The following is a 23141-nucleotide window of genomic DNA, read 5'->3' as shown; positions in this document are numbered from 1 at the left end:
CACTATATGACAGAGACCAGACGTCTGCAGGTTCAAACCAAGTTGATACAAGTTGGGATGGTACAACTGGCCTCAGGCCCAAGGGTTTGGAAGGCTAAAATTGGCCAGGATCGTTTCTGTTCTAGACTTGCGTTTCTAGATTTCACCCTCTTTGGCAGTGCGGACAGCACTGAGCATTACACGAACAGGCAAGATGGTAAAGATCTTTAACATCTTGTCCGAGGACAGCAAGGAATGCATCCCAGTGCACAAGGAATGCAGTTACAATCTGAGCCAGTTAGCTCATTTATAGATTCACAACTTCACATTTAAACACAAAGCAATGGAAGTGAAACAAACTTTTATTTAAAATAAATCTGCATCAGATAATTGCCTATATTGTCAGAATTAACTGTTCATCGAATACAGAAGCATGACAGAGGTCGCACATGCTGCACAAACGAGGAAATCACAGCATGGAGGGGTGAATGAAAAATATACACCTTTATCAGACATCAACAAGTCGAGCAACGGAATCTCCATCTGTTACAACAAGCTATAAAAATCAAAAGTTGGCCCTGCGGTTATAGTAGCTGTAACTATTTCTACACCTTTTGATATGTCAATTTGAGAATCTGCTTTTCTTAAATAACCCCCCAAACATAATATACTAAGCAGAGGTGCCATTAAGTAGCCCTACTGATCAGCATCTCCATGTATTTGAGTGGCAGCGTGTATCTGGACGAGGCCTTAACTCAGACCTCACCAGTAAATTTCCTAAAAACAGTTGGTTGACTAAATGTTGCAGAACTGACAAAAGTCCAACCACTCCAACAGCTTGTTTTCCAGAAAGGGTTTATTTTAGTCAGTCATTAAGGGGATGGGATAGGGGGGGGGGGGGGGGAAAGAAAAAAAACATTTGAAAAATAAAAGCACAGGAACAAAATATCCAGATATTAAAACACTTAAAAAAAAGCCAAATCTAGAATGAACATTATCACAAGTGGCACAAATCGTAACTATCGTAAAATCTTAGTACTGCGGAACCAGTTATAGAAATAGAACCAGAATATTGCTGACTTTGAACTACCAAGTTCTTGAGAATATAAAACACATTTTGAAAACGCCTCCAAAATTACCAACGGGGTCAGTGTTTGCTTCACAACTGTACTGCACATAAAAAGATTGCAGAATCGGCTTACTGGTACCACCCTCCACTGCCTCGCCACCCACTGCTGCCCACCCCTCCCCCCATGCTGCCCATCCCCATTCCTCCGTGACTAGAACCACTGAAGTAGCCGCCACCTCCACTGCCACTGCTCCCTCCGTAGCGACCTGGAATAAAGGAACACAGCCATTATGGTTTAAGACAATTCAGGTTTAAACTGTAGAAGGAACAGGCCACAGCAGGTACAAATAAATCTATCCAAGGTGAAGAAACATAATACATACATAACAGGGTCAGTGCTTCCTTCACAACTGCACTGCTGCACAGAAAAGACTACATAATTCACTTACTGGTACCATCCTCCACTGCCTCATCAACCATTGCTACCTGTGCTACCCATTCCTCCTCTTCCCCACCATCAACCCATGTTACGCATCCTCATCCCCCTTCACACAAATGGGCAATGATGATCTGAAAGGGACCTGTCTCCCACCCTGATACCTCCAGCTGAGCCCAATTATGAGCTGCTCTGAAATCAATAGCAAAGAATGTTAGATTTGAATGAACCCTCAGTGGCAGTCTCTGGTCCAGTTCCCAAGCTGGGCAGGGACAGTATTCCTCGGCACTGCTTATGAGGCCAGCCAGCCTGATAGGACTTGGAAAGGCAGACCAACCACTGGGGACAGGGATTCTTCCCACTCAGTCCCTGTTAACCCTGCAAGCCAAAGCCTAAATGAGTAGTGTGGATCTCACTGGTCAAGCAGCAGGAAAACTTGCCAGACAATGTTCTCAATGGCAAGATATACAGTTTTAGCTGGTTAAAGTCCAAGTTGTACCCCAGTGAACACTCTGGAATCCCAAGCCTTGGCCGTTGCCAACATGTACCCAACACTCTTTGGAATTTTGTAAGCAGGAGTGTTCCTCCAGAAAGGAAGTGCCCTCCAGGACACTTTTATACATGGTAATGGGTTGCTGTATTTGTCAGACACCCAACTGACGGTAAAAAATTCATGACTTCAGATTAACTAAATTGTGAGTGGGAGCTGGAGTCACCCTAACCAAAACACGTCTGGAAGTCTCTAGTTCCTTGGCAAACCAAACCACTTTAAAACTAAATAGGCAGCAAGTGCGCTGAAGCCAACAGTACACCAAGCAAACATTTGCAGAGGTACAATTGACTACTAAAATTATTGAGTTTAGCTAATAATTAAGTCACACAAACATTGTAACGGACTATAATTCAATGTCTCTCCTAAAGTGTAACAGTCAAGATACAACAAATGCATGTTACAAACAGAAAGTACACAACACATATTTACACAGTGCCTTTCACACCAGGAGGATGTCTCAAAGCACCTTTACACTGCTGGCTGGATACCCAAGCCAGGGGGAGGGTGGGTTATGACACTTTGAATGAGTTGGAGGGATGTACTGCAGAGGGGCTTAACGGCTGAAAGCTTGCTGGGGTGGATAGGGCAGGAGACATGTTAGTGGGACATTGTTTGCTGAGTGGAAGGAGCGGTCCGGTGAGTTATAACAATCACAATCAAGCACTCAAAAGTGTTACACATGATAATCAAATACTGAAAAAATGGTTTATTATAAACCCAAAAAAACAGACTCACCGTAATTTTACTCACCATATCCCCCCATACCACCTTGGCCGCCGTAGCCACCATAGCTACCCTGGCCACTGGAGCCATACCCTCCTTGGCCAGCTGCAGGCAGATGGAAATGTGCAAGAGATTAGTTACAGGTCAATTCACATTACAAAAATAACTTTATTTGCACAAATAACCACTCATACCGTGTCCATAGCTGCCCATGCCTGAACCTCCAGCAGTTGAATTCAAGAACAACTCAATGTATCGATGTTCTAACAGAGAGAAATGAAAAACAAGATGAATTATTATTGATGGATCAATGCCAGGGATTTGGAAACAGTACATACAAACCAAAACGATTCTCCTTCCAGCTGCTCAGCTCATATTACTTGTTTGCCCAAACTCAATGGTACATTTTCACCAGCAATTAGCAGTAACACTACTAATTAGGCTAAACGGGCCCCAAGCATACATCACCCAGAGATTAAAGGGCTTTAACCTCAGCCCCAGAAATCCCACTACATGTACAAAATACTCAATCTGGGCCACATATGTGTAAGGTAGGAAATAACATCAGCAGTGGCCCAATTCCCAATTGCTGGCCATTTACAACAAGAAGATTGCATTTATAGAGCGCCTTTCACGTCGGGAGGACATCCCAAGGTGCTTGATAGTTGGGTCGGGACCCGAGCAGGGGGGAAATGGTCAGGGTGAGGGAAGAAAGGGAGGGAGCGAGGAGGGAGTAGAGTCGAGAGGAGAGCTGAAGAGAAAGGTCTTTAGATCGGCTTTGAAGGAGGAAATGGAGGAAGCAAGGCGAAGGCACTGGGGGATGGAGTTCCAGAGCCTAGGGGCTGAGAGGCTGAAAGCCCAGCCACCAATGGTAGGGCGGTTAGGGCGGGGTGTGTGGAGCAGACCGGAGCCAGCGGAACCGAGGGTACGGGCAGCTAAGTAGGGGGATAGTAGGTCGGAGAGGTAGGAGGGTGCAAGGCCATGAATGAATGGCCTTGTAGGTGAGAATGAGGATCTTGAATTCGAATTTAGCACAGAAAGCGACAGATCCGAGGTCGCCAGATCTACACGCAAGTCACTTCCTAAAACCAGCATCAGACTGAAACATGGCCTAAACAAAGACAAGCTTGCTGTGAAGATGCCCCCCCACCCCAATTTTTTTTGAAGGAGAACTGACTTACGCATGTGAGCTTTGTCTTTAGCCATGGCAGCCACTGCATCTTCATGGGTTGCAAACTCTACATCTGCCTCCCCGGTTGCACGGCCATCAGCTCCGTATTCAAGGTGTATTCTCAGCGGATTGAGCGGTGAGAAAAACTATATAAAAAACAGACTCATCTTACTTCTGTGCTGAAACACATTTGATTTATTAATTTAGTGAAGAGAACAAAAAACAATCGGCACAGAATGCTGGCTAGTTTAGAACAGTAACTTACATGTGCAATGTCATCTTCAGATGCCCGGAAAGGGAGGCCACGCATGTGGACAAAGTGACCACTGAGGAAGCCAGAACTTGCATCTCCGGCTCCCCCATACCCATGGTTGCCCATACCTTTTAAAGAAAAGGAAAATATTTCAGATGCAAGAACGTCTACTTCCCATCGTTAGACAACAAGAATTTAACGCTACTAATTTATGGCCTTGCAAGGAATAGTGAAGGATGATAGGGATTAAACAGGAGCAGAGTACACTTAGTGTAGGTACGTCATGCGGAGAAAGATTTAATCGGGCCAAGTGGTTTGTTTCTGTGCTGCAACATTCTATGATTCCATAAACTATTCCTCAAGTAGCTCCTTCTCCAAATCAATAAAAATAGCTTGCATTCATTTAGCTCCATTCACACGAGTACTGTTGGGGCGCTGAACAACGGCAGAGTTTGTCTCTGAGCCAAGAAGTAGACCTTAGTAACATTCGTAAAGTGGGTAAATGGGAGAAGTTGGAGGGACTGAGACAGGGAGTTCCAAAGGTTGACATAGCAGCTGAAAGCCCGCCACTGATGGTGGAATGGAGGCATCGAGGGACGTGCAGAAAGTCTGAGTGAAGAAAGCAGGTAGAGAAATGAGGTTGTAAGGAAAGGTAGGTAGGTAGGTGTTAGGACATGATGTCATCTGCAAGCAAGCGTGAGGATCTTGGAAAAAAGATGCAGATGGTGTGCAGTATGATAGGGGTGAGGATATGAGCAGTGAGAAGTTCTGAATCAGTTGTATGAACAAAAATGACAAGGAACAGATCTTTTTCCTTGTGAAAAAACACACACCTCTCATGCCTGCTCCATCATATCCATCATTGCCATAGCCATAATTGTCATTGTATCCATTGTAGTCATCATATCCACCATAACCTGAACAGCAAGAAATCAACATCAGCTTCAAATCAACCCTGCAAAACTCAACAACTATGTCACCTACAGAGTTCTTCTTCCTAGAGGTTACCACTTTGAACGGAAAACCCAGCAACGTTCACATTGCCTCAAGTAAACTACTCGTTTGCCAAGAAAAAGTTAGTAAATACAAATCATCCATTAACATTCAATTTGCAAGTCAGAACATCACCCTACACACAAGAACCTACTTTATCTTTGGCAAACAATTAACAGAGCAGGTCTAAAACAGTTTAAAGTAGATGACCTCCCAAGCATAACTTACAATATGTTATGTACATAAGGTCAGAATATATTTTGTGTTGCCAACTTACCACCACCGTATCCACCTCCTCCACGGCGCATCCGGTCATAAACACTACCCCTGGGAAGTCCGCCAAGGTAACCACTCCGCCCCGTTGGCCGATCATATGGACCTGGTCGTTGCCCCATCAGCCTTTTCGGTGGATCATAGTATGCTCTGACCTCACTCCTGCTGCTTTTGAAGATCTCAATGTATCTAAATCACAACAATTTACTGTTAACATGCAGAAGTTATAGTTTTTTGAAAAGCAATTAAGTAATCCACACTACACAGCAATTTATGACTCAACACAAGACTACTCATTTTGAATACATTTCCACATCAAATGAAGTTATTGTCATATAACTTGTGGTACAGTGTATGAAGCTGTTGATTTGAGGTTTTCTTTGCAACATCTTCTCTGATTGAACCAGTAATTCCATTAGTGCTCAGATACCAAGTCAATTTACAGACCAGTAAAATCAAATCAATATTTAAAATATATTACACGACACTTACATTCTTCATAGACGTAATTAAAATCTAAGCATGATTATTAACCTTCATCTTGGGCTTCCACTGATCTGCAGAACGAGAAAGCAAGGGGCAACAGACAGCCTCCTGGGGATAGGGAACTCAGGAGTGAAAGACAGCCCCAAAAGGGGGCACATGACTGTGAAAGTAACACCCCCCGGAAAGGGGAGCAAAGTGGCACAACCATGTGAGAAAACAATGTTACTGGTGACGATAGACAAGTGAGCAAGGGCTGGAGGGGGGAAAGTGGCCACAAACTTTAATAGCCACTATAACACTAATTCAAAAGAACTCATGATCACCTCAAAACACAGGTTTAGACAGGTGTATGAATGTGACTCCCAAACAGGCACAGGAATGGAGATTGGGTGTCCCAGAATCATACCCGATTACACATTTGAGATGGTTATGAGACCTTTCACGTAAGACCAGTACGCTCAGATTTGCTGGAGTTTCTCAAATCCACAAATGTTATTTTCTAATCACACATATTAACACGTTTAAAATACAGAACTAAGGCAAGACACAAACTTTTACTGGGACATCTCAGAATTATAGAAAAGCTTGTAGAGATACCATGATTAGTCTCAAAATGTTCTTAACTGAGTGCAAGATCAGTGTGTAGTCCCAACCTCAAAAAAATGTTATTTAACGTTGCCCAGTGCTTTAAACTCGACTTTAAGATGAATAACCAACCCGTCTGTCCATCCCCACCTGTGCCCTATTCTTTCCTTGTGTTTCCCCAGTGCTTTTTCTGCTATCTCCTTTGAAGCAAACTGCACGAAGGCCTCCCCTGTGCTTCTCCCCTGGTAGTCCATCGGCAAAGTTATCCCATTTGGCACGATTTCCAACCCTTTAACCCAAGGACAAATAACCCCATCAAGGGGAACAATATTAAATGATGCACAATTCCCAAATTTAACAATACTTAAACGTCATCTAGAAAAGTTAAAAGCCCAGTCACCCATTTACCACATATCAAAAATGTACTGATAGAACTATTTACACTTCACACAGTTACAAAGAACAGCTATAGTCAACAACCCCCCCATCTTTCATACTGTTAAAAAGTGTGGTTTAAATCAATCAAAAATAGATCTATACATTTGGAAACTTACTTTATCAATTATATCGCTCTGGTATATGGCAGTAAATTTAAAAATGATTTCTATAGTCAGTACTTTGAATCCAGCCTCAGATAAAATTCAAAATTACACTTGGAATAAGTTTTATTTTGTTGGGCTTCCAATTTACATTCTAAACACCTTTCACGTTAAAATTACCAAAAAAAGTCAAAATCTCAGAAAATTAGGACAAACTTGGTTCTTGCCATGTGAATGATTCAACAGCTTGTCAATGTTGCTTAATTTACATTGTTCATGCTCTCAATATCTACACAAATCAAAACTAATATAGTATACCAAACATAAGCAGGTAAAAGGTACCTGAGAAAAACTGAACAATTTCTTCCTTGCTGCAACCAAATGGAAGTCCACGGAGTCGCACTGTCCCGTCCTCAACGGGCTCTGGGTGGTTTGGACCGCTGTGTTTTAGTACCCAATCCATCTCACTGCTGTTTGACTTGAAAACTAAAAACACACAAATTACCAACATTTAAGGATTTAACATTTAAATAGACCATGCAAATCCCTTTATAACCTGAAACACTGCTCTCCAACCACTTTTTATTTTTCATTGGCACGACAACGAACTCCAAGTCAAGGATTTGGGAACTCCAGCTCCAGAGATTAACAAGACCAGATCATTCATGCTATATCCTTGGAGTGGGGGTACAATTTTGTGCGGGTACTTAAACCACTTACACATTATGCATTTGGGTGATAAACACTAAAAGAACAAAGACAGTTCGGGTACCACTCTCAAAAGTGTGTCAGCAAATCCTGAATTAGAATAGTGGACAAGTTTGGAAGTTTTTTTTTTTCGCCAGCCAGGTATCAAAATCAAACTGAGTGTGCAACCTGCTTCCCAGAGAAACAAGTTGGCAAGAGCAAATAAAGGCTTCATTCAGGGTGTTTCTTGGAGATGTAGGTATGGTTTGGGAGCAAGCAGAACTTTCAATCCATCTCTCTACGTGCCCAGGACAAATTCTCCAGCATAGTCTTCTCTCAGTACATTATTGTGCTCAGATTCAGCAGGTGGTATCCAGGTGCCGGTTCCTCCAAATGCCCTGCCCCAGCATTAGCAGATGGCAATTTTGTTCTGCTGGATGATATTGCTCTTCACATCATTACACAGCGCAGTCTGTCGATTGGTCAAGGGCATTTGAATTTGCATCCTCACATCTCTTCACCTGCTCGTGGTCACTATCGTCTAGGTTACATCAAGTACTTTATGAGCCCTTTCTTGTGCTCCATCAAGGAAACAACGCTCCAAACCTCTATCGCGTGGGAATGGCACTATATAAATCTAAGTTGCTGATATGGTGAGTTACAAAACAGCGTTACAAGACTATGAAGGAGTCCTACATTTTTTTGAAGCCTGTTCCCATCGCTGGACATCTCTTCTTCATTTCAAGTCTGATATCCGCATAATGGAACCTGGTTCCCTTTGCTGATATGAAAACAGTGCAGGTGGTTATTGTAAGACAAGGGACAACATACTTGTTACCCCGTTACAAAACAGCGAAAGAAGACTGTGGAGGAGCTGAAACATGCTGTCAAGAGATGCATTTCGCCTCCTCACTTCACCATGTTATGGAAGATGTTGCACCGAGCATGGCGAAGGATCATTATCTGCCATGAAAATGATGGCGCTCACTCACAACTAAATACAGTACTGAATACAATTAAGTACAATTATCATCATTCTTCCACATGCTTCAGTTGTTGGTCAGTGCACTGCGTATATAAAAAAAACAAGGGGGCTAACAGGACTTTGTGGACATCCTATATAATACTCTCCAAAAATGTCTTCCATCAAGAATAGTCATGAAGACACCAGCCCATTCCTTCTCTCAACTTAAACAAACATGTCTACCTAGCAATCTCCCTCTCAACCAGTACAACGTCTGCATTAGACATCTCTGTGCATGTGGAGTCCTGTAGCTCAGTGGTTAGAGCACTCGCCTTGCAAGCAAGACACCTGGGTTCAATTCCAGGCAGGGCAAAACCTTGGGCAAGTTTCCTTACTCCACACGCCTAATAATAATCCCTCCAAAATAAAACATAATAAATTGGTCATTTTCAATCCACGACTGCTGTGCGCGATTGGCTGCCGCGTTTCCCCCACAAATATACAATCAATTCACTTTACAGTCTATTCTGTGAAGCGCTTTGAGATGTCGAGAAGACGTGAAAAGCGCTCTATCAAATGCAAGGATTATTATTATACCTCAATAAGTCCCAATTCTAGTCCCAGAATTCAGCCTCTCTCTCTATTTTAGTTGCTGTTTCCCAAACTTCAACTGTATTAAAAAAAAGCCAAATTATTTGCAAAAGTTAAATAACTGCCTGTGGTCAGTTATGTCACATTAGGTAACTTCAATCAACCTACTGACCTTGCTTCACTGGATTGAAAGCAGCATATCAATTCTTTAATCTCAAATCAGAAGGCACATGCCTCATTTTCCATCAGCCACAGGTAATGTATGAATCAAACTTCATCAGCCTTTGTTTTCTGTTCATCAACAATGACATGCACTTTTGTCAAAAAGGTATTAAATATAGCAATGACTTTTTTCAAAGCAATCAGAATCCTAGAAAAATTCCGAGTCACCTACAGAATATTAAAAGTGATTCAGAGTTTTAGATACCATCACAAGTCAACGGACTATTTGGGGAAGGTGATGGGTAGCCAGGTGGACAAATCTACTCCCAAAAGAAACTGTCACATTTCAATTACAATTTTTCAACTTTGCCCCTGTAAGTTCGTAAGTAATCCACATGGTATAAGACTAGGTATCTTCTTCAGCTGTTGAAATACAGCCCGAGTGCATAAAAGACAGAAGAATTTTACCTACCCTCTATGTAACGATGTCCCAAATACTTCCGGTCTTTCGCTAAAGCTTTTTTGAAGTCTTCAGCTGTCTCTAGTTCAACGTAGGCTTCTCCACTTGGACGGACGCCCTTTGTTGTTGTGAATCGCACTCCAGAAGATCCGTTCACAATATCACATTCTAGAGATAAACACAATGGGAAAATTCTATAATCACATAAAAATTAGATAAAAGTGCATTTTACACAGCAGCTGCTCAAATTAATTACAAACATACAGAACAAGCACCTGAGAAAAAACGAATAACTTCTTCTGGTGTACATGACCATGGTAGACCACGGACTCGTACAACAAAATCTTCCTCCTTTGTAGACATCTCTGGCTCTTTATCTGCATTTGTAGAAAAATACTGGAATTACAAATTCACACCGAAGTAGCAGGTGATTTCTTGAAGTATGCCTCCTGAAACCTTACCATTCCGATAGGACAAGGTTATATTGCACTTTCCAATAAGGATGGCTCACTGGTGTTGTCGGCGTTTTAGTCAATTGAATGTGAAATGTGGCACATTTCAGATGGTCAGAAGTGGCATCTGTAAAATGAACTCGCCTGATATAATCCTATCTCAATACCTGGCTTCAGTGATGGGTCAATTTGTTTTATAGAAATTACAATGAATCTCACATAACTGCCGGTGTAAAAGTAGTATATCTAGTATTCCTATTCCAGTCATAACTCATCGTCTTGGCATCACACCAATAGTGAGTACATCTTAGTTCAAAATGCCCTTCTCACAATGATCACAAAGAGACAATGAAAACATGTACCGTGATCAACAAAATCCTTCAGCTCCAAATATCCTCAAATGCCACCAACAGAAACTTGCATTTAAATAGCACTCCTCACGCAGGGCAGCATCCCAAAGCACTTGACAGTGACAGAGCATGCCGAGCCAAAGGTGACCTTAGGCACGGTCGAACAGGAAGACCTGAAAATGGGGAAGGAAATGGCAAGGCGGAAAGCTAGAGGAAGAGAAGTTGCCGACCTCCGGTGTAGTGTCTGAAAGCAGTCGAGCAATTGTGCTGCCCATAAAGCTGCACGAACACAAGATGGGACTCGCGTCCAAAGAGCAGAAAATTTGTTGTTAAAAGAACATTCTGTTTTCAATAACAAAGCGATACAGATCCATAAGGATCTTGCGATGAGTTTTCTCCCAGAATCCTAGACCAGTCAGATGTCAAAGGCTTCCTTCCACCCATCAGGCAGCTGTGCGCACCCACAAACACACAGTAGATAACTTTGCAGTATATTCTATGAAGCGCTTTGAGATGACGCAACACGATAAAGCACTATATCAAATGCAAGTATTATTTTGAGTACGATTATTATCGAAAGTAGTATTATTATCAAACCCGTCCCTATTCTGGACAATATCTAAGCCATAAAAGAAAGCTCCTTTCAACGTGGATGCCAACAAGCTCGGTCAGTCCTTTTCCTGTACTATCATGGCTTTTCAGCGCCTACGTTTTAGTTTTATGGTAACCGGGTTGAGAGAGAAAAAAAAACACAGCGCCCCGGGCCTCTCCCGCCCCATGCCCAGCCTCCGCCATTACAGGCGCCCGTTCTCAAAATGGCGGCCAGTAGGATGCGCGCGAGCCGGAGGTCGGCAACTGAGAGACGGCGGCTCTCAACCCCGCGCTTCGGGCTCCTTCACGCGAGATAACCTCCTGCCTCCCTAATATGAAGTCACTACAGCCTTGTGTGTGTGTGTGTGTATGTGGTAAGTGTGTGCGTGTGTGTGTGGGGAGGGGGGGGGAGAAAGAGACCCTCTGGCGGCGGTTATAAACCGCGCCAACAAAAGGGGGGGCGGGGGGGGGGGGAAGAGATGAAGACTGGACCACGAGGCCGCTCGGCTTTCGCCGCACGCCCTCCAGCCCGCGACCCTCCTCCACACACCGAACCCAGACGGTGTGAGAGCGGCTCGGGCGCGGCACCGAAACCCGTCGCTGTGAAAAAGATAACCGTGTTTTGTGCGATGTTTACCGTCGACCTGCGCCACCGGGCCTAACCCGGTCGGTGATCCCTCGCTCGGGCTGTCCGCCTTAAGCATGACTAAAACAAGTAAGCAGAGCGCCGGCTGAGCGAGATTTGGAGCGATAACCGCCTGCGATGGTACAAGAAGAACAAGATTTCCGGATTTGTGCCGACTCCAAGGCCCCGGCTCCGGCTGAACGCTCGCCCGTCCCTTACCGCAGGCTCCGTTATAATGGCGTCCAACTGCCGCCCGCCCAATCCAGCGCCGCGTCTCGCGAGCAACCGCGCGAGCCCGCTCGTCACTCTGAGCGGGCCACGCCCCCTGTCCCAGCAACCTATCGCAGCCCAGGCCTCGCCCCGTAACCCATGACAACCAGACCGTGCCCTCCCCCCATAACCCATAGCAACCCAACCCTCTCGCCCCCCCCCCCCCCCATGATAATCCACTCCATACCCAATACCCACTCCCTCTCATACATACACATCCCATCATCTCCAAACCATGTTCAGTATTATTATTAGTCACTCAGGCCCAGGCTCAGGCCCTCGCACTCTCACCTCGGAGCCAAGAAGGTTGTGGGTTCAAACCGCTATGTTGGCACTTTGAGCTCACAGTCTGGGCTGACTTTCCGATGCAGTGCTGGGGGAGCGCAGAGGTGCGGTCCTTCAGACGAGACGTTAAGTCGAGGTCCCGATATGATTTATTCCTTTACGGCGTTAAATGCTCAAAAGTAAAGTAAGTTAAGAGTTTGGCGTGAGGCACAGTTGAGTACCGACAAAGAGTTTGCCTCGGGCTCTTCAACCAATTTTGGTAAATGAAAAATTTGAGCTCTCATTTTTACTCCTTGGGAATTGTGCAATAATGTAGTTTACAACTGGAGTTGTACTTCGGAGGAATGCATATTTTATCTACCAATCGGGGCTATGGTGAATTTGGGCCAGTTCCAACCAGGCAAAGTAAGTGTAGCGTGTGCTGATGTAGACTAATTATTTAGGGGCGTCTGATCGGGTAGTAATAATAATAATAATAAAAATCCTTGCATTTGATACAGCGCCTTTCATGTCAGGACATCTCAAAGAAGCTTCACAGGATTTATTGTAAAGTGTAGTGACAGTGTTTTGCGGTGAACTTGTGATGTGTGAAATGTTCAAAATGCAGCCTTTCCTGCGGAGGCAGATCTGTACATTGTGTCATTATTGTATCACGATGTGCGGATCAAGCAGAGACCACAGATTACGAGGGCCAACTAACTACACTCCACAACACACAAGAGTAGGGAATATTAATAAATAGAATGAACATATGGCCCAGAAGATGGTCACTATACCAGAGGTCATGCAACCAGAAATAAAGACAGTGTGATCCAACCTCTGCAGCCGAGAGCCCAGGTTTTCCATGCTTTCTGATGACAAACTGATCTATAACTTTAATAAAGTTAAATATTAACCCGTTTAGAGAATAATTTGCTTGATGTACCTAAAACAGGGGACATTTGAACCTCTTCCCCGCTCAGTAACAAGTTTTAATCTGATGTGGCACAGAAGAGACCTCAATGCAGATCCCTATATTCACTGTGGACACGTTCACAAGCAAAGCTTTCTGTGGAAATCCCGCTGCTGTCTGCCTGCTGGATAACGTGAGTTTAATTTAGTAAATCCCAAAACTGTCTTCAACAAATAGTCCCTGCTGTTACTGCCATTCTCCTCCATTACCAAATCTAAGCATTTTACCTCAATGGCCAAATTGCTGCCGCACTGGGTCACACAGGGCAGAAATTGCAAATTCTCTTCTGAGATTCTGATCTCTCATAAGAACATAAGAATTGCTAGGTAAAAGGAGAACAAGGTCCATCTAGTTCGCCTTCCACCCTTCTGGCAGTCGCTTGACATGTCTTGTTCCAAACTATATGCTGCATCCCAAGATATTATTTTCTTGCAGAAATCTATGTAATTTTGTTCTTGATACAAACAACATTTTCTACTTCCACTGTCTCCCAGATACTCCCTAGATACTATAATTGGCCACCTTACCCTGAGCTGGAGGGGATGGGCAGTTTCTCCTATCAAGCAATCCCCCAAATAAAATTGGTCGTTCACTTCATTGCTGTTTCTGGGACATTGCTGAGCGCAATTGGCTGCCGCGCTTTGCCCACAAAATACACAATCAATTCACTTTACGGTACAGTATATCCTGTGAAATGGTTTGAGACATCTCAACGACATAAAAGGAGCTATATCAAATGCAAGGATTATTATTATTATTTGGAGACAAAAACGGGTTTAAAATAATTCCACAAAAGGCGGAAAAACTTTGGGGTTTCCTCCGGACATGAACGGTTCAATATCAAAAGCAATGATTATTATTAATAGTAATAGTACAATTGAGTGTACACTCACAGAGTAATCATCATTTGAGTGAGAAACAAGATTCTGACATTGGTCTTATCTATATACTTAACAAGAGAAAGAACTAGAGACTTTCAACTTTGTTTTTTAAGCCTGTGTCTGAGGAATGGCATCAGAACATTGCCACAGAGATGAACTTGTCAGAAACAGCTTTCATCAGGACGCTCAAGCTAGAGGACACCTTCGGCAACAGTAAGCAAACCATTGTGTAGCACAAGAGAGACAGGATCACAGGGAAATAATGAGAAAGGTACAGCATCAGCTGCACTAATAACAAGAAATGCAAATTCTAACCCAGGCTTTTTCATCAAATAGACGACAAAGTTCAAATAAAAAACACAATGTTAGTATCTTCGAGTGTTTTACGAAATTCATTTTATCCCTTGAAGCACTTTGAAAGGTCTCGATGACGTGAAAGGCACTATATTAAATGCAAGGATTATTATTATTCTCCCCTCACCTCTTTCCCTGGGAATACACACACAGGATTTCATAGATTTGCCAAATGGGGAAAAACACACACAACAATCTCCTTAGTCCTACCACTGGGATAATAGTATAAAAACTCTTCATAGAGAATAAAAAACATTGCTACATAATATTACAATAATAATAACAATAGCTAAACACACTAAAAACAACTGGCAATACAAAATAACAATCCTTTCCAAAGCTGCAGGATCTTTGTAATTCATGGAAAAAGCTATCCTCAAACCCAGAGCACAGTTTTCCAATAATCATTAAAAATTAATCCAGTACAGATAAGGTAACTATTGTGCAACATTACAACCTCATGGTTTTCGGTCAGTATAACGACACGCATTTACCAATTATGTCAATGCAGTTTCATTTAAAGGGACAAGTTAACTGTGTAGCACAAGAGGAATGTGCTTCAATAATGAATTACCTTGCTTCACCCAACAGGGCAACTTGTAACGCAAAGTATGGGCAGTGGTTGCTAGGGTTCCAGCACCTAACTTACTCTGGCTCTGCTGATGAATCAGCTGCTAAAGCCACTCCCACTGCCTCTGCTCAAAATCTGAGCTACAGAGGCCCCAGGCGTGGATAATAATAATCCTTGCATTTCATATTTTGCCTTATCACATCTTTGAGACATCTCAAAGCACTTCATAGAATATAATGTAAAGTGAATTGATTGTATATTTTGTGGGTGAAACGCGGCAGCGAATTGCGCACAGCAGTGTCCCACAGTCATGGATGGTTGGTCTATGCTCAGTAAGTTCACCTCAGCACTACAATTTCCCTCAATGTACTTCCAGCATAAACGTGAGTAGAAGTTTCAATTTTAGAGCACCTTTACAGTAACAGCTGTCAAGTACAACACCTGAAATACGTAAGCAAACAAAGCCGTCCAATGCACAATGAGGACTCACAAGTAACTGTGAAATGAATGACCGGTTAAAAGTGTATTGTTGGCCAGGAAACCAGCAAAAAATGTCACAGGATCCACCTGAAGAACAGGCAGGCAGGACCTCGATTTAATGTGTTAAAGACGGCACCTTTGAAAATGTAGCGTTCTCCCTGTACTGCAGTGTCAGCCTAGACTCAGAATCCAAGTCCTGACATTGGGTTTAAACTCACAACCTTCTGTACCTGAGGTGAGTGCTATCAACTGAGCCAAACTGACACCTAATACTGCTCAGCCTATCCTGCCACTGTCTCACTAGAACACCAACAGTAATATGGAAGCAGTGGGTATCCTCAGTGGTTCAGGCACCACATTGGCCACACTGAGCAGTAAAAACCAGGTTCGTTCCCTGGCATCTGTCGAGTTGGCTGATGTAAACTAATGCAGGTATTCCATATCCTTACTCCACACGCCTGTTTACCCAGCAGCAAGTAAGGGGTAATTCCGGTGGTAGTAATCCATTCAAACTTTTTATTTAAAAAAAATAATTTGGTCACTCAATCCACGACTGTTTGTGGGATACTGTTGTTCGCGATTGGCTGCCGTGTTTCGCCCACAAACCAGTCAATTCACTTTACAAGATACTCTGTGATGCGCTTTGAGATTGATATGATAAGGTGCTATATCAAATGCAAGGATTATTATTTTAGAATGGGTGAGAAAAAATATATCCTGCTTTTGATCACTGACCAGTGTGTGTGTCTGTGCTCACGAAAAGTGGTCTGCTGGAGTCATTAGCTCATCAGAGAAACTCATCAAGCCCAGAGGAACGCTCTTTGTCACTCACTATGTTTCTGAAGCTTTGTTTCTTTGTTTCTGTAGGTTCCCGGTTTAGCCTGAGGTGGTTCACACCGACAAACGAGGTTCCCCTGTGTGGACACGCTACCTTAGCTGCTGCCAAGGTGCTTTTCCAAATAAAAAGTAAGAGATAATTTAATTTCCTCCTCCAATTATTAATCAATGAATCCTTGCATTTTAATATAACTGGAGTAACTGTATATTTTGTGGACGAAACGCAGCAGCCAGAGATAGATAGAATGCACACTCTCTCCTTGTCATTCAGAACTCTGCAGCTCGTGTACTATCCCGCACCAGGCTTCGGGACCACATCACTCCCACCCTCGCTCGCCTCCACTGGCTCCCCATCCCCCAGAGGATTGATTTCAAGATCCTCATCCTCACCTACAAGGCCATTCACGGCCTCGCTCCCTCCTACCTCTCCAACCTACTATCCCCCTACCTACCTGCCCGTACCCTCCGTTCCTCCGGCTCCGGTCTGCTCCACGTCCCCCGCCCCAATTGCCCTACCATCGGTGGTCGGGCCTTCAGCCTCTCAGCCCCCAGGCTCTGGAACTCCATCCCCCAGTGCCTTCGCCTTGCTTCCTCCCTCTCCTCCTTCAAGGCCGGTCTCAAAACCTTTCTCTTTGACCGAGCCTTCAGCTCCCCTCTCGACTCTCTTCCCCCTCCTCGCTCCCTCCCTTCCTTCCCCTCACCCTGACCATTTCCCCCTCTCCTCGCTCCCTCCCTTCCCTCCCCTCACCCTGACCATTTCCCCCTCTCCTCGCTCCCTCCCTTCCCTCCCCTCACCCTGACCATTTCCCCCCTGCTCGGGTCATGACCCAACTGTGCAGCGCCTTGGGACGTCCTCCTGACGTGAAAGGCGCTTTATAAATGGAATCTTGTTGTTGTTGATGGAGGGACTCATCCTGCTTACCTAGTTCCAGAAAGTATTAGGCACAAGTGGCAAAATCCAAGGCTTGGGGACCCCAGAGTGTGAGTTGGGTTAACTGCTGGAGTCTAACCAGCTAAAACCGCATAGCTTGCCATTAATATCGCTGTCTGGCAAGCTTTCCTGCTGCACCACCCTACCAGTTAGGGCTTTGGCTTTCTGGGTTAACAGGAGCTGAGTAGAATGACTCCCTGCCCTCAGTAACTGGTCTGCCTTTCCAGATCCTGCCGACGAGCCAGGGTTGTCTATGCTGTCATCAGCAGTGCCCTGGAGTACTGTGGACCTGCCAGGCTCAGGAACCGGCTGACTTGATTCCAACATTTCATTGCAAAACAACAACAACAAGATTACATTTGTATAGCGCCTTTCAGGTCGGGAGGACGTCCCAAGGCGCTGGACAGAGTACAGCATTTCAGACCCGAGCTGGGGTTGGGGGGGTAAGGGTAAGGGGGTAAGGCACATCACCTTAGAGCCAGTTCAGCTCCAAGGAGACCCCTTCCTATCTCAAATTCCATTCTGCGCTAATATAAAGTGTCCATTAATGAAAGCATATAATAAACACACATTTCTCTTCTACTAATAGAGAATTCAAATGCTGTTCTTACCTTTGAAACATTAAGTGGGGAGTTACATGCCAGACAGGCAGGCAGTGATATAGTGCTGGACTTCCCACTCAACCGTACCACTGTGCAGGTCAGAGACAACTTATATTGGCTCTTTGCAAGTCTTATTTAAAACATTTAAATTTAATGTCTTTCGGTAATTGTTCTGCTTTGCACTTTTCTATTTTTGTCAGCATTGATTTTCCCCATGCCAGACATATATCAAAAACTAGAAAGAGCTTTCACTCTGCATTTAATCTACTCAATCCATACTATACTTTAGCTATTCTCAGAAGAGCTCCCCTGGGAACCCAGGAATATATAAAAAAAATCTTTTTAGTGTTTCAAGTTTGTAACTGTCTTTTACAATGTGTGCTCTTTATCGTCAAGAACATGCATTTTTATAGTGTCTTTCACCCAGGGTACCATCCCAGAGCGCTTATCCTTTCAGGCATTTAAGATGTACCGAATTTTGTTTTGCCAGCTAATTTTTCTCCACATTTCTCACCCCCTGCCCCCTCTAAACAGGATGAAAAAGAAATAAAAGAGTTAATAAAGGTAAGTTTGTTTGTGTGTTGAGTACCAAGTAAACTTTCCATTAGCATGAAATACTCCATATACAAGGTAATTCCACAATTGTACGCATGAGGCCATGACCAGAACATCAGAGGTTGCCGAGCCCCCTCCAACCTGAATTCTATTTCTGCCAACTGTGAAGGCGTTGGAGAATATTCAATTGGCTCTCTTGTATAGGTGGAAATTTTGGAGTTGGGCTCACAGATCCTATTCGAAAAGAAAAGGGAGTTTTCTCCCTCCCAGTGGACCGGCCAACAATCCCCCGATAAAATTGATCACTCGCTTCATGGCTGATAATGGGATCATTGCTGGGCACAAATTTAATGCTGTATTCACCTATAAAATACACACTTTACACTATCACAGTATCGTATATTCTGTCAAGCACTTTAAGATGCGTTCCCGAAGTCTGCAGAAATTAAGATTGATACCAAGTTACACTGAAATGTCTCAAAATACCTCACAAGCAACTATTGTCAAGTATAGTGACTGTTTTCCTAGGCAACAATGATAATTAATTGGAGGGATTGTTGGTCAAGTCACTGGGAGAAATTCCCTTTTATAATAACAATTGTTGCATTTGATATAGCTCCGTATGTCGTTAAACCAGCTCGAAGTGCTTCATATGATTTTACTGTAGAATGTATTGACTGTATTTTTTAGGCGAACACACCCGTCAATTCACAAAAGCATTTAACAAACAGCCGTGAAAGGCTCAAACAGCCTTTTATTTTCCATTAGTGTAATGGGTTCTTAAACCTCTACATGAGCAGGCAGATTAAACAGCCCATGGGAATGACAGTCAATTTCAATACATCTGTAATTCTGTCAAGTTGTTTCTCTGAGCAAAAGGCCTGGACTTTATCCAAAGCTGCAGTGCCAGGTTAGTCTTACTATTCACATGTCAGAGCACCTGAGTGGTCAAGTCAAGATTACAAAGCATCAGGAGCCATTGACAAGAGCAAAGGGATTGTTCACAATTGGGTAAAGCTTTTTTTTTAAAAAAAGAACTTGTTGGCCATTTGGCAGAAATAATACAACAAAGGCAGGACAAACCCTGACTATGGGCAAGTAAAAGAATATAAAAGTAGGAGCTCCAGGGAAGAGTTGCCCTCATCCCGTGAGACAGAACAGCAAGTTGTAAAAGTTCTAAACTTTTATAGAAAGAAAATAGCAACACTTGGCTCAGAATCCTTGAGGCAAAGATGAAATATCAGACCGGAATCCTACTTTCTTGTTATATAATGACCGCACTAGAATAGAAGACATTATGGGAGTCAGTTACTACAGGACAGTTATAAGATGGTCACAAGAAAAATGAAGAGAGCTTAGATTTTGTTTGGACATGGAATGTCCCATCAAGTAAGGTGGCAGTCTATTATGGTTTTCAAGAGGGAAGTAGACGGTATAGGGAAGATAGAGGCTTGATGGGATATGAGGATTTGGCAAGGCAGGGCGAAACAATAGGCAAATTTCCTTGCTCCACATGCTTCTGTTTACCTAGCAGTAAGTAGGAACCCAGCTGTTAGTCGATTGGCTGATCGCTTTTCCGGGGGTAATAATCCATTCAAAAAAAATTAAAAAATAATAACTTGGTCATTCAATCCACAATTGCTTGTGGGACACTGCTATGCGCAATTGCCTGCCACGTTTCGCCCACAAAATATAGTCAATTCACTTTACAGTATATTCTGTGAAGCACTTTGAGACAGCTCGAAGACGTGATAAGGTGCTATATCAAATACAAGGATTATTATTATTAAGAATGAACACCTTGCTCTGAGAGCCAGTACAGATTTGATGGGCTGAATGGCCTCCTTCTGCGATGTAAATTCCTTTAAAATTCTGTGATTCTTCTTCCAGGGAGCAGTGGGTGACCTCAACATACAAGACATTCACTACTCATCTAAGACAAAGAAACTTCTCGTTCGTCTTAACGACGCCTATGAAAGGTTGATGTCTACAACAAAATTACATTTGTATAGCACCTTTCATGTCGGGAGGACGTCCCAAGGCGCTGGACAGACAGAGTTTTGGACCCAAGCTGGGTGACAGGATTGGGGAGGATGGAGGGCAGAGGGGGAAGCAAGGTGATCAGAAGCACGGTCAAAGAGGAGGGTCTTGAGATGGATTTTGAAGGAAGCAAGGGAGGGAGTGAGGCGAAGGGACTGCGGGATGGAGTTCCAGAGGGTGGGGGCAGAGTGGCAGAAGGCCCACCCACCAATGGTGGGGCAGGTGAGGCAGGGAACATAAAGCATGCCGGAACCTGCTGAGTGGAGGAAGCGACCTGGATGGTAAGAGTTAAGAGGTCGCAGAGGTCGGGGGGAGAAGGTATTATTTACCATTAATATAATAGCTTTTTCCTTTAAAAAAACCTTTTATTTTTAAACTCAGGACTGTGCTAGAAACACTTCAAGTGGATCCCAACCGTCTGCTTCAGGCAGAGAATAGTGGTATGGTGAAGGGCCTTATTCTAACACTTAAAGGAACACCGAACATTAGTACAAGAGGCTATGACCTTTACTCAAGATATTTTTCTCCATGGAATGGAATTCCTGAGGATCCCGTGACAGGTAAGCTCACTGACCTCCTGTCTGTCAGATGTACATAATACTATTCCTTGCATTTGATATAGCGCCTTATCACGTTGTTGAGAAGTCTCAAAGAGCTTCATAGAATGTATTGTAAAGTGAATTAACTGTGTTTCGCACAGCAGTACAAGCTGGATTCTGGGGCGAAGGCGGCATTCAATGCATCGCTGCACTCTAATGTATAAATGGTGGTTATACTAGTATAGTTAAAAAGATTCCACACCAAACACGATCATGCCAACAAACTATTGACTACAACCCAATGCATGCCTATTCATATAAACATCTCTGATGGACCACCTGAGAGAGAAGTGGGAACATGACCCAGGGATTCTGCTTGGATTCTATTCTGTCCAATCAAACCTTCAATCTCCAACAAAATAAGAGAAAGAGAATTCAGCTTCCTGCACTGTATCTACCTCAAGATGGACAGATGGTAGAAATGTAACCCTACGTTTGATATGTACTAGCAGGGGGGTGGGCAGCAAGAGTTTGAAGCATTTATTGTGTTTCTCTTAGCACCACTCATTTTTGGACAGAAGTGTGGGTTTGAGAAGACTCTAGTCAAACTCCCAATACCCCAAATCCTGTCTTTTGGATCTCTTACCTGATGGACACGGCTCCTCACAATCCTATCATCTGGTGACCTGGATCTACTTGCTGCCTGATCATATCCCAGTTGTGATGTTCGAAATTTCCTCCCACATTGTACATGTGGTCCACAGCTGCTGAAACAAATTGATTATGTATGGTCTACACTGTCTGGCCAGATTCCAACAGATATGGGCACCCACCACTTCTGACAATCGGAGGGTGGCGGGGGTTACCTGCCAAGTAAGTGTGGGTTTCAAGAAGACATTGACAGGTACATGATAGATAAAGGCTTGAAGGGATATGGGGATAGGGCAGGGAACTGAATGAACACCTTTCTCTGAAAGCCTTGCAGACTGTGCTGTGACTTTCTAAGATTCTAAAGTTCCCAACGCTGTTCTTCCACAGGCTCCGCGCACACAGTTCTGGCCAGCTACTGGACGGAACAACTTGGCAAGAGAGAGATGTTAGGTAAGAAGATGGTTTGTAATTGTCCAATAAACTAGAAATGCAAATGAACGTTTGTTAAAAGCTTGCAATTTTTTTTGACAGCTTATCAATGCTCCAAACGAGGAGGCAGTCTGAAGATCTCGGTGAAAGAGGGTGGACGAGTGGATATAGCTGGCACTGCACTGATTGTTCTCCATGGAAGCCTCATCTTGTCAGAGTCTTAATTGACCATTTTGAACGTGCTGATGCATGTGCCTGGATAATCTGCAAGCAGTCGTGTCCTACACATGGTATAAATACCACTCGGGTTGTTAATCTTTTCAGGGGAAATTATAGGGGGAACATTCTGCATTAGTCACAGTGAAAATCTCAGGTGCTGGAAATCATCTTAAAAAAACATTTTGCAGCTACCAAACATTTACACATTTGCTGTGTTTGCTTAGGAAGGTCTGTGCTGTTAACTGACAGCCAAGAAAGTAGTTGGAACTACAATTAGACTTTGTAATCCTTGGGTTAGGAAGCAGGAAAAATCAGCCAGATTTCTCTGCTCCCGATTGCTATCCAAACACTAGACTGTTGAAAGGTGTGTGCATGTGTATGGCAGATAAGATTGGGCTTGGCTGTGATGCCCCCTGTTGGTCAAATGGACTAACAGTCACCATCAAAGGTCACACACTGATAATACCTGCTGAAGTTTTCAATAGAAGAAAAAAAGAATTAGAGAAGAAAAGTTTTCAGGAGACAAGAGAAAATTGAAGAAGAAAAAGTGAAAAAAATAAACTGCTTTTAAGCATTAGTATGGAGCCTGTGTAATTAATTATT

At 43.5% G+C, this 23141-nt stretch overlaps 2 protein-coding genes across 6 annotated transcripts; one reads left to right on the top strand and one right to left on the bottom strand.

Annotated features, from left to right (window-relative positions):
- Positions 1 to 323: 323 nt before the first annotated feature.
- Positions 324 to 12262, bottom strand: LOC103182175 (heterogeneous nuclear ribonucleoprotein H3 (2H9)). Of its 3 annotated transcripts, none has more exons than XM_042336606.1 (11): positions 12162 to 12262; positions 9937 to 10092; positions 7403 to 7546; positions 6672 to 6810; positions 5455 to 5639; positions 5018 to 5101; positions 4197 to 4312; positions 3942 to 4077; positions 2955 to 3023; positions 2788 to 2865; positions 324 to 1314 (listed from the first exon to the last, which is right to left on the bottom strand). In XM_042336606.1, exons 3-11 carry the CDS (start codon positions 7521 to 7523, stop codon positions 1178 to 1180), a joined length of 1065 nt encoding a protein of 354 aa, XP_042192540.1. In that variant the 5' UTR covers positions 7524 to 7546; positions 9937 to 10092; positions 12162 to 12262; the 3' UTR covers positions 324 to 1177. The 3 variants fall into 3 exon arrangements, with proteins under 3 accessions (XP_042192540.1, XP_042192538.1, XP_042192539.1); XM_042336604.1 differs by lacking the exon at positions 12162 to 12262 and adding an exon at positions 11955 to 12155; XM_042336605.1 differs by lacking the exon at positions 12162 to 12262 and adding an exon at positions 11955 to 12155 and having other exon boundaries at positions 1247 to 1314; positions 2773 to 2865.
- LOC103182169 (phenazine biosynthesis-like domain-containing protein 1) lies at positions 11619 to 23039 on the top strand. 3 transcript variants are annotated; one of them, XM_007899051.2, is made up of 9 exons: positions 13458 to 13582; positions 14444 to 14543; positions 16603 to 16701; positions 18093 to 18202; positions 18640 to 18669; positions 20551 to 20639; positions 21082 to 21260; positions 22278 to 22340; positions 22422 to 23039. In XM_007899051.2, exons 1-9 carry the CDS (start codon positions 13499 to 13501, stop codon positions 22541 to 22543), a joined length of 876 nt encoding a protein of 291 aa, XP_007897242.2. In that variant the 5' UTR covers positions 13458 to 13498; the 3' UTR covers positions 22544 to 23039. The 3 variants fall into 3 exon arrangements, with proteins under 3 accessions (XP_042192541.1, XP_007897242.2, XP_007897243.2); XM_042336607.1 differs by lacking the exons at positions 13458 to 13582; positions 14444 to 14543 and adding an exon at positions 11619 to 11691; XM_007899052.2 differs by lacking the exon at positions 18640 to 18669.
- Positions 23040 to 23141: the final 102 nt, after the last annotated feature.

The sequence above is a fragment of the Callorhinchus milii genome, unplaced genomic scaffold (assembly GCF_018977255.1).
Source record: "Callorhinchus milii isolate IMCB2004 unplaced genomic scaffold, IMCB_Cmil_1.0 Scaffold7, whole genome shotgun sequence".
Lineage (NCBI taxonomy): Eukaryota > Metazoa > Chordata > Chondrichthyes > Chimaeriformes > Callorhinchidae > Callorhinchus > Callorhinchus milii.
The sequence above is the reverse complement of the archived record's forward strand: the minus strand, read 5'-3'. Positions and strand labels throughout refer to the sequence as shown.

What these genes read in the sequence shown, in the direction of transcription:
- LOC103182175 (XM_042336604.1), bottom strand. Translation starts at nt 12,021, where the DNA reads ATGCTTAAGGCGGACAGCCCGAGCGAGGGATCACCGACCGGGTTAGGC. An exon ending in GGGACATCGTTACATAGAGG is followed by an intron (nt 7,547 to 9,936) that starts GTAGGTAAAATT and finishes GTGTGTTTTTAG; the next exon opens with TTTTCAAGTCAAACAGCAGT. An exon ending in AGGAGGTGGATACGGTGGTG is followed by an intron (nt 5,102 to 5,454) that starts GTAAGTTGGCAA and finishes CTTGCTGTTCAG; the next exon opens with GTTATGGTGGATATGATGAC.
- LOC103182169 (XM_007899051.2), top strand. Translation starts at nt 13,499, where the DNA reads ATGCAGATCCCTATATTCACTGTGGACACGTTCACAAGCAAAGCTTTC. An exon ending in AGAGGACACCTTCGGCAACA is followed by an intron (nt 14,544 to 16,602) that starts GTAAGCAAACCA and finishes TTGTTTCTGTAG; the next exon opens with GTTCCCGGTTTAGCCTGAGG. An exon ending in GGTGCTTTTCCAAATAAAAA is followed by an intron (nt 16,702 to 18,092) that starts GTAAGAGATAAT and finishes TTCTACTAATAG; the next exon opens with AGAATTCAAATGCTGTTCTT.